Raw genomic sequence first — 9,826 nt, forward strand, 5'->3', positions numbered from 1 at the left:
CCACGTTCCTGTTTTGCATCAGACCTGATCTCTGATAAATGAGCTGTTGGCGACGTACTGACTTTTTGGCTTTGTGCATTTGAAAAAAAAACCTCATAGTAAATTCCACTTGTTTCGTCACAGAGTTAACACGTGTAACAAAGCAGATAAAACCCCAGAAACAACTCCCTGGTGCTAACTTAAAACAATGTGCTATTGGACAAAATGTTGTAATGTGAACAAGGTAATAATAGACCAGATGTTACTACATCTGTCTAAGTGTCCGGACTCATTTGTCCGGACACGTGTTTCTTTCAGGATGGAGTTGTTTCTTAGGAAGCAGAATGTAAGTTCTGGGATCTGATTTACACACACAACCACACACTACACACTTTAGTAGTCCACAAAACATCTGTGGAGCTTCACAGCAAAACAGTGTTGCAGCATCCTCCTAAACAATCTTGACTGTAGCTGTGAAGCTAAAAGCGTAAGCGAGCACCCCGTCTGCAGTGGGTGCACGAGCTCGACCACGTGTTGAGGGTGTAAAAGGCGCCAGTTTGGGAGTACAGCTATTGCGCACCTGTGGATCGACAGGTGCGCGGGACCTTTAAATTTCATTAAATTAATATTTAAATTAGTATTGCAATATATTTTGACTATATCCTGATATGCCATATACATCTCAATATTTTGACACATCTCAAAAGGACTTCATAAATGCTCGGACTGAGCAAAGAAAAGTCAAATCAAATATGACAATATTTTTCACTCAATACATCAATATCAATGTTTTAACAGTATTGCGGGATGACTATTGGTACTATGACAATATATTAACACAATGAGAGTGTTGATAAATAATCATCAGTAATGTGGATATAAAGACTAATCAGGGTAAAAAGGCAAGTATTAGTACAAGTAGAACAGTCTGGTAAGTTCAGAAAATGTCTTCACTTTACTGTAATGCAGCCTTTAAAACCAGGAAAAGACTACAGTTATACCATATGAGGGTATAATGATATCTAAATTTACAAGACCATATATAGTCTGTATTGATATATTGCCCAACCCACACCCACCCACACAGACACACACAGAGACACAAGCTTACAAATGACAGTTGAGATTAGGTACAATTCTTTATGAAGAGTCTTGTGAAATATTCTGTATTCATACATTTCGTCATGTCATCCAAACGTCACACATACACTGATATATTCTGGAGAGCATACATCTGTTACACAGGAGCACAAGTACTGGACTGGTGTCACACTAGTGCATTTGTGAACGCCAGTTTAATGCAGTAAGACCTTTGGGAGAGATATCTTTCATGGCCAAAGCTTTGAGAATAGGGACCTCTACTGATCAGGAGATTAACTGCAAAAGCACTGATTCCATTTCTTCAGCTGTCAGAAGCAAACAGAGGCTCTGGGTACAAAAAGAATGAAAATAAAACTTCACATATATGTCAAATATATGGAATCAGTGATCACAAACTGACACGTATGTTCAGGTATGAAACAGCTGGAAGTTGGTTGCACTTGCTGCAGTGATTTGAGCAACAATAACTTTCCATGATCGCACTGCAAATGTGACCAAATACCACCTGATGAGGATTTCCTTCATTTTAAACAGTCAGATTAAACCTCAGCCAGATTAACCCTCACTGAAATCGTTACATTAGCTCTCCCTTTCCTTTAGTAGACACACACGCAATGAAATCATTCATACACATCAACGATAAAATGAAAGGAGCACTCAAGAAAAACAAAAGGTTGGGTGCATTGTGGTCCAGCACTGGAATGAACCCTCCTTTAGCTGTGCCGCGTTCCTGACAGGCTGCGATTAAAATTCAACCAGCTTAATACTGGCAAGTCTGAATGTGCCAAGTATTTAGCAGCCAAGTCAGAGCAGCTTCACAGAACCAGCTTGAGTTTTCAGCTAATTTAAAATCAGACTGTCTAGAGGACTTGGTCCTACTGACCCAGGATCAGTACCCATCAATTTTGAGAAGCTTTCTGGCCCTCTAGTGTCTTTACTTGGCTCAGATCAAAACTACATTGTTCAACTGTGTTGTTTTGAATACAGTTAATTAATGTTTTCTTTGGAGTATATGATCAGTTTAAATTCAATTTGAAATATTGACTGCACAACTGGTCTCATCTGACATTCATCTAATTATCTAGTAGAGGGTTTAATTTCTCTACGGTCATTACCATCACACAGAAACAGCAGACGACTGTTTCATGACACAAATAAAACTGAATTAATCAATGGCCAAAATAATAATACTTGAACCGACAATAGACACGTTTTTGCTTCGACGTATCATCTGTCTCCACTTTAAATTTACAGTACATGTCAGTTTGCCACAACTGAGAAAGCATTATTCTTGGCAATCTGATGATGAGAATGAAGACTAAATATTTTGAGAATAAAACCGAAATATTTCAAGCTTACATTGTAATATTTTAAAATATTTTAAAATACTCCGACCAGTGTCACTCATACTATTGCAACTTTTTTTTTTTAATTTCAAAATTTGCCTTGCCTCGCATTACATAGCAATCATTTTCTCTAAATAAACCTTGGAATTTATTCTCGACGTACTCGAGCTTCTCATTCTTCTTCTTGATCGCAAATCAGAACTTCTATCTTGAAGGATTTCTATTTTTTACGACTTGATTCTTCACATATTTTTCTCGACAACACAGTGTTTTGTCCTCAGTGGTGGCCCTTGTGCTCGTCATAGTTTCCTCTTTCGGAGTATAAAAGGCACTCTCCACAACTCCCTCTGTCGTCTAGTCTTCTTTTGACAATACGTGGGTCGCGAAAACCTCGGCTCAGGTAGAGTTGTAGATTATGTTCATTTCTTCCATCACAGAGCTCTGGTAGAAAATAATCTGGGCCAGCACAACACAGTGCAATCAATAAAGCACCTTTGCTTTTTTGGAGAAACTTAAACAAAAAAAGACAGTAATAGTTGGTTGATAATAAAACAGTGTATCATTGTCTCGGGAGTGTTTCCAAGTGTAACAGCAGCTTCCTGTTGAAGAATTGGAAACTACTTGCAGTCCTTTGATTGTTGTTCAAGTCTCAGTTTTTACCTGCAAATATGTGCAACAATGTGTCCCTCTGAGTACATTCATTTGAACAGTGTGTGTAAAAGCAATATGCTGCTTCCTTTTATGTCACTCAGTGGGCTACCACAGCCAGCTGTCTAGATGCTGCACACAGTAACAGGACTGTTCCAGGATGGCAGACAGCTCTCCGTAGCTCTCCTCTCTCCACGTGGGGAGTAGCCTCTCGTTGTTGAGAGCCTGCAGATTGGGTGTCCCCTCCCGGAGGACGTGGTACAGGCAGGGCCAACGACTCTGGATCCTCAGCCTGGTCCTCCGGTCCAGTGTAATGCTGAGGACGATCTTCTTGGCTTGAAGCTCGCGCAGGGCGGGAAGTTTCAGACAGGAGAAGACCAAACCTCGGCTGGGAGACACGTCCAGGAACTCCAGTGATTGAGACTCCAGAGTGTACGAGATCCCCAGGCTCCTCATTGGCACCAGGATGTGTAAAGTCAGAGACTTCAGGTTAGGCAGGGATTTGGTGAGCGTCTGCAGGGTCGAGGGAGTCACTCCTTTGAAGACCCAGAAATATTTGAGCTCGAGGACTCTGAGCTGCTGGAACTGGGTGAGCAACGACACGGAGGAATCCGACCAGTCGAAGTGTAACCGCATCTTGGAGATGCGAGGGCAGCTGTGGGTGAGTTTGGTCAGCAGCTCCTGGAAGCTGGTCAGCTGTTAAATCAAAGGGAAAAAGGTATTAAGTTGTATCACACTTGATTTGGTGAATCTTCATCTATCTGCTGTTGTGTTGTTACGATACAAGAATTTATGACTTTGATACAATACCTCGAAAAATGTTCGATACATTGGGGGCTTACATTTTCACATTTTTATGAAAAGATAAATATAACAAGGCCTTTTAACTGTGTGTTCAAGGTCCTATTTGTTAGAAAAGTAGATTTTTGAGTCTAGATCCCAAAAACTTTTCTTACAAATAGGACCTTTCAGAAAAGTCTTGCATCTAAATGAATTTACTTCCGGAGGAGGTGGGACTATGTAGACACTAGAGCGGTGCATGTGTTGGGAGAGACTTTTGTCAACACTAATCTGATACAGTGTGAACCAAAACCGAAAAATAAAAGCCCAACAAAGGTTGTATTGATATCAGGACTGCAGCTTATGTTTATTTGAATTTGAATTATTAATGATCTTGAGGCCTGTTCAACTGGCGGTCCACGGCCACATCTGTCAAGTGCTCAAAGCTCTCCCCTTGTTCACATACTGGTATGTTATCAACAAATCATCGAAAGCTACTACAAGACATTTTAATTTTCTTGTTGACTCTGAACGCAACGCAAGCATATAGAAATAACTGGTCTTCTTCTTAATAGTCTTGTTTGCTTAACAGTCTTGTAGAACCAGTATGAAAGTGAGACTGTTTCATAACACGTTAAACATTCCTTGTAGTTTGTTTAAGTATAAAGTTTTTTATTTCGAGGCACCAACCTTTTCAAGAATTAGAGTTAAAAATGATTGACTATGTATGTACACGCTTCAGTGTGTGGTGCAAGGAAGTCATCAGACTGGGATGCCCTTATTTTCAGGTAGGATTTGACCTCTGATGCTTTGTTGTTTCTTCATCTGACTCTGTTTACTTATAGACTAGTCGCCCACAAGTAAAAGAAGGCAGGCGAAACAGAAACGAGGAAGCGGGAGGTGAGCTATTCAGAGCCATCATGAATCGCTCAGAGAACCTGATATGAAGAGGGCAAACAAAAGTAACAGCTCTTTGTGAGAAGTGTCGTGTTGGTGTGTCGGTTAAAAAGCCACAGTACACCAAGAGTAAAATGTACAACCCCAATTCAAAAAAACAGAAAAAAGCGTCAAATGTAAATAAAAACAGAACCCAGTCATTTGCAAGCTGTGTTCCTGAGCCCATGTAATGATCTCCTTTATAGACTCATGTGTTTCACAAAGTGTTGAACCTCGCCCCACCCTCGATTGTGAACGACTGAGTCTTTTGCGGATACTCTTTCATACCCAATCATGACACTATCACCTGTTACAAATGACTTGTTTCCCTGTGGAATGTTCCAAACAGGTGTTTCTGCAACGTTTCACAACTTTCACAGACTTTAGTCGCTCCTGTCCCGACTCGTTTGAAGCATGTTGCTGCTATCAAATTCAGAACAATGAAGCTGATGACGTTACATTAAATATATTGTCTTTGTGCTGTTTTCAATGGAGCATATGTGAAAAAGGCAAGTTATTACATTTTGTTTTTTATATGTTTCACACAGCACCCTGGCTCTTCTGGAATTGGGGTTTGTAGAAGTGCAGTGCATTAGGCTGTTTTTCATAATTTTTACAATTACTGCCATCAGTGATTTTTCTGTCAGCTTGCTGATAAAATAAACTAATTTAAAAATGTGCTACTTTGGCTCTGATGCAGCATCCTCTCACACAATCTCCCGCCCACAACACTATCTGATTGGTAACCCGTCACAGTTAATAGCCTATAAACACTGAATAATGTGAATCTGCAAAGTAACTAGTAACTAAATGAATCAAATAAATGTAGTACAGTGGACGTATAAAGTATCTAAAAATTGTACTTATACTGTACAATTTTACTTATTTCATCACTGGTTGTTTGAAATTTTGACACAAAGAGTTTCATTTTTACTGCAAATGAAAATAGGTTTTCAGTTTTCAGTCTGGTATCGTTATCGGCCCTGAAAAAGCCATATCAGTCGACCCCTATCTGATATATGAGAAAATATGTGTACTTAATACTTTGTATATCCATGTGTACTCACACACATACAGTGGAGACCCAAAGTCTGAGACAACTAGTTAAAATACTTTATTATACTATATTTTGCTCATTATAAATGATCATATCAGACTAACAGTTATAGTGAAAAGTTGAATCTTTCAAAGTGTACATGAGTTTCAGAATATCTTCTGTATTTAGGATTTATTCTGTATCTGTGATGAGGCTGCTTTTCTATCATTCAGGGAACTAAGCTGATATAACTGATCCAGTTTCTGTAGAGCATCTTAGGGTTACGTGCACTGCCAAAAACAATAGGGGTGGGCGATCTGGTTAACAAACAATTACCATATAATCCATCCATTCAGTCACAGATTCTCATTCTTTGCCCGTGTTGGTATCAGATCTCACACTTATTCCACTCAAGTGTTAAGCTAATCCTCTTAGAAGAAAATCACAACACAGTTTGGTATGTAGTACCACAGTGGAAGACGTGAGTGTGTAGTTAACTGAGGTTACCACCAGTTGCAATCCGGAGATGGGAATGGGCCTGTCGCCGCTTTTATTTTAATTAAAAATCAGTAAAAACACGTTACCTGGTCCATCTTGGTAATACTGTCCTGGTGTGAACTGGAGCTGGAGTGAACCCTGAGGTCCAGTGGCTCAAGTAGAGTAAAAGTCCAGTTAAGGTCCAGGTGGCTGAGGTCTCTACAGTGGACATTATCCAGCAGGTGACTCAGCAGCTCGCTCCACTTGTTGTAGCGATCCCCCAGGTCAAAGCTGGCCTTCAGCGTGAGCAGGCTGGCCCTGCGGGAGATGAGGTGGTGGGTGTAATGGTGGACCCAGGATTTCCACCTCTCGAACTCCCGGTTGGAAACGAGCAGCCCCTCCTGACCCAGGTGGAAGACGCCGCGACGGGAATAGTCTGCCACCCGCCACAGCTTCCAGGAGCGGATGATGCAGCTCCAGCTCAGGCAAACCAAAGCGCAGCTGCATTTATCCACCTCGCTGAGGAAGGAAAAGACGTGCAGCTGGCACTCAACCGGCAGGAAGTTGAAAGGGAAGTAGTCATCAACTGTTTTCCGCCGGCTGCTTACAGGGACCAAGGGTCTCTTTCGCGGTGACATGATGACGGATGAGGAAATTATTTTGGTGGTCATTGGTGGAGGTCAGAATCTCCACCGGGTGGTCTTGTGGTCTGGCTTTGCCATAAATGTCTCCAGCCTGGTAAAGTCTAAAAGACGGGGAAAAGAAACAGACAGGAAATAATTTAAGATGATGACTTTTTGCTTGTTTTTTTTTTTAAGCTGTTCGGGGTGACAGGCAGAGAAACATAGCCTACTCTATGTCCAAGTGTCTTTTCAGTTCCTGCTGCATCTTAAAAACTTGATGTGAAAGATTTGGCACAACATGTGAACAATTTTAAGTTTAGTATTCCTATCATGTTGATGGCAGCTTTAATTCAGTCCAATCTGGCTGGAAGTAAAGCTAAGTAAGTAAAGTAAAACAGCCATTTAGATACTTTTCTAAATATATCCCAGAGGAAATGGTGCTTCCAATACATACTTACAATACCATATTTATCAGTAGCTGTGTTAACATGGACATTATGTATTTAATCTCTAATTAAAATCAATGTGATTAGAGATTCCAACAGTTGACCCAAAAATGAAAATTCAGTCATTATGTCGATGGAGAGTTGGGTGAAGTTTCTCAGTCCACAAAACAGCATTCTCCTATACAACTGAAGTAGATGGGGACTTAGTAAAAAACATATACTGTACATATACACATACAGCTCTGGCATAATCCAAGTCTCTGGAAGCATCACAATCCCAAATTGATTTGAAAAGATGTTATTTTACACCCTCAACGTTTAGTCGAGCTTAAGCACCCACTTCAGAGAGGGTGCACACCAATGCTTTGAGCCTAGAGGCTACAGTGAAGATTTCAGCTTGTCAAATCACTGTGGTATCTCTTTTTTTTTCAGTTGATTTTTACTTCCTAAAACATCCTCATCAGCTTCAGTTGGTTGGGAGAATGCTGAAGTGTCATTTTGTGGCCTAAGAAATGTTTTGTGGGCCACAGAACTCCACCTGCCTTTTGGCATGGGTAGATAATGACTTAATTGTTGTTTTTGGGGGGATATTTTCCTTTAACTGTTTACATGGATGCTGAATAAAGTGACCTTAAATATTTTTTAGGTTTTAAGGATAAGCTGCATCCGCCACAGACCACTGCTGTTTTCCTACCCCCATGTTTCTGTCCCTCTTGGAAGCAACATCACCTAATGTTAGCCCCATGTGAAACACACATGCACAGAAAGAATATATTTAATCCAACCAGAGGGAAATGATTAGATTGTGTGTTCACATGGTTACTATGATTTTCCTACTGAACGGATCATCAAAGTTCTAATGACTGCTTTCGATCTGATTGAAAACCCATTGAGATCGAGCCGGGTTGTCTCTCTGTCTCTTCTAAATGAGGTGGTTACTTGAGACATTTTTATTCTGACTGGGCTTTTATCGTAATTATATGTGGAACATTAGGATCCATGTAAACGCAGGTATCGACTTGTGCATGAGTTCTTTCATTTGTTTTTATGTGGGTCTTTTTGAATACACATGATTATTTAAGTTGTCAATATCATCTAACATCAGTGCAGACATTTCCTGTTTTAAGATTGATTGTGTGAACTTTTTTTTTATTTTTTAGATACCCTGCACTGAAAGGAGAAGATCATCAGAATTTACATGTTTGGTCCACAAGACACAAAAGATAGAAAAAGAAAAGATCTCACTTTAAAGATACAAACCATAAAAGTACACTTTGCTTGTTAAGTTTGTTTGTAAAATGCAGTAATGCTCCACTGAAGCAGACGTTGTGTTATTTGGCTGTACTTCACAGTCTTACACCATACTGAGGATTGGGCTGCTGCTCAGCTTAAACTTCACTTGGACGTATAAAGTCAATTTGGTGTCATGTGGCTCCTAAAGGTTTTTACATCTGGGGCTGTAGATGTAAATTATATCATCTGTTAATTCTTTAATTGGGTGATTTTTCCCTTTAAAGCCATGCACACGAAGGCGACATGTGCAAAGCTGTAATCTTTCTCTTGTTAATGACCATTAACAGGGAAGCTGACCAACGAGACAATGTCCTCGGCTTCAAGAAAAAAAAAATCTATACACGTAATGTTCTCGCCTACACACACGCTCACCTTTATCGCAGTAACACGTCGATCTGTAACATGACTTCTGTAGGTCCTACAGCAGCTCCGTTATGTGTTCTTCGCCGTTAGTTACCTCCCAGCTTCTGTCTGGATAAAAGAGGCGCATTCAAAGACTCTAAGCTTCTACCCATAAAGGCTTGGGTGAGGATTATGTGACTGTTTTGCACCATTATCGAGACCAAAGAGGTGTCGTTACCTTATAGTCGAACAAGCTCCCTCCGGTCCTCACTTTAAAAAAAAAAAAAAGCTAACCTGCATGTAGCTAGCATAGAGGAAACAAAGGCGTTTAAAATTACACTTAGTAACTGCCTGTTGTTGAGGATTTTAATGTAATAGCGTTACTGCCGAGAGTATCAGTAACTGTAAAGCTACTTATACAAGTCGTCAATGAAAAAAAACCCTGTATTTATTGAGTAACTAGGCCGGCTAGTTAACTGTCGAACAGCTGAGCTGTGTTGTTGTTTTTGTTGTGGCTCGCAGGTGATGGCGTCATCTAAATGCGCCGGGTTGCACGTTTTGTGTCGCGGCGTTGCACCGTCGGGCGGAGTTAAAAAAAAGAAAAGGAGAAAGGGTTGAGAGAAGACAGACAGATAGATAGACAAAGACATACACAGTATTTGTTAGACGTGTTGGGATGAAAGGACACCAGAACAGTCTCTTTCTAAAACCATCACTCTGATGAACAGTTAACAGTCACATAGCATCAGAAACACACTAATGAGAAGGCTGTTAAGCTGTTAATGAATGTTTATTTAATCTCTTTGTATAACCAATTTG

General features: G+C 40.3%; 1 protein-coding gene across 1 annotated transcript; it reads right to left on the minus strand.

The window, feature by feature from the left end:
- Positions 1-1,099: 1,099 nt before the first annotated feature.
- LOC311263592 (uncharacterized protein) lies at positions 1,100-9,521 on the minus strand. Its single transcript, XM_084363778.1, has 4 exons — positions 9,246-9,521; positions 9,038-9,136; positions 6,411-7,048; positions 1,100-3,770 (listed from the first exon to the last, which is right to left on the minus strand). The coding sequence occupies exons 3-4, from the start codon at positions 6,972-6,974 to the stop codon at positions 3,183-3,185; spliced, it is 1,152 nt and encodes a 383-aa protein (XP_084219904.1). The 5' UTR covers positions 6,975-7,048; positions 9,038-9,136; positions 9,246-9,521; the 3' UTR covers positions 1,100-3,182.
- Between the last annotated feature and the right edge of the window lie 305 nt (positions 9,522-9,826).

This window comes from Pagrus pagrus (genome assembly GCF_965226575.1).
Source record: "Pagrus pagrus genome assembly, chromosome: 10".
Lineage (NCBI taxonomy): Eukaryota > Metazoa > Chordata > Actinopteri > Spariformes > Sparidae > Pagrus > Pagrus pagrus.

Excerpts from the sequence above, each read along its gene's own strand:
- LOC311263592 (XM_084363778.1), bottom strand. The coding sequence starts at position 6,974 with ATGACCACCAAAATAATTTCCTCATCCGTCATCATGTCACCGCGAAAG. Across the intron at positions 3,771-6,410 it reads GTATTACCAAGATGGACCAG|CTGACCAGCTTCCAGGAGCT; the intron begins GTAACGTGTTTT and ends TTGATTTAACAG.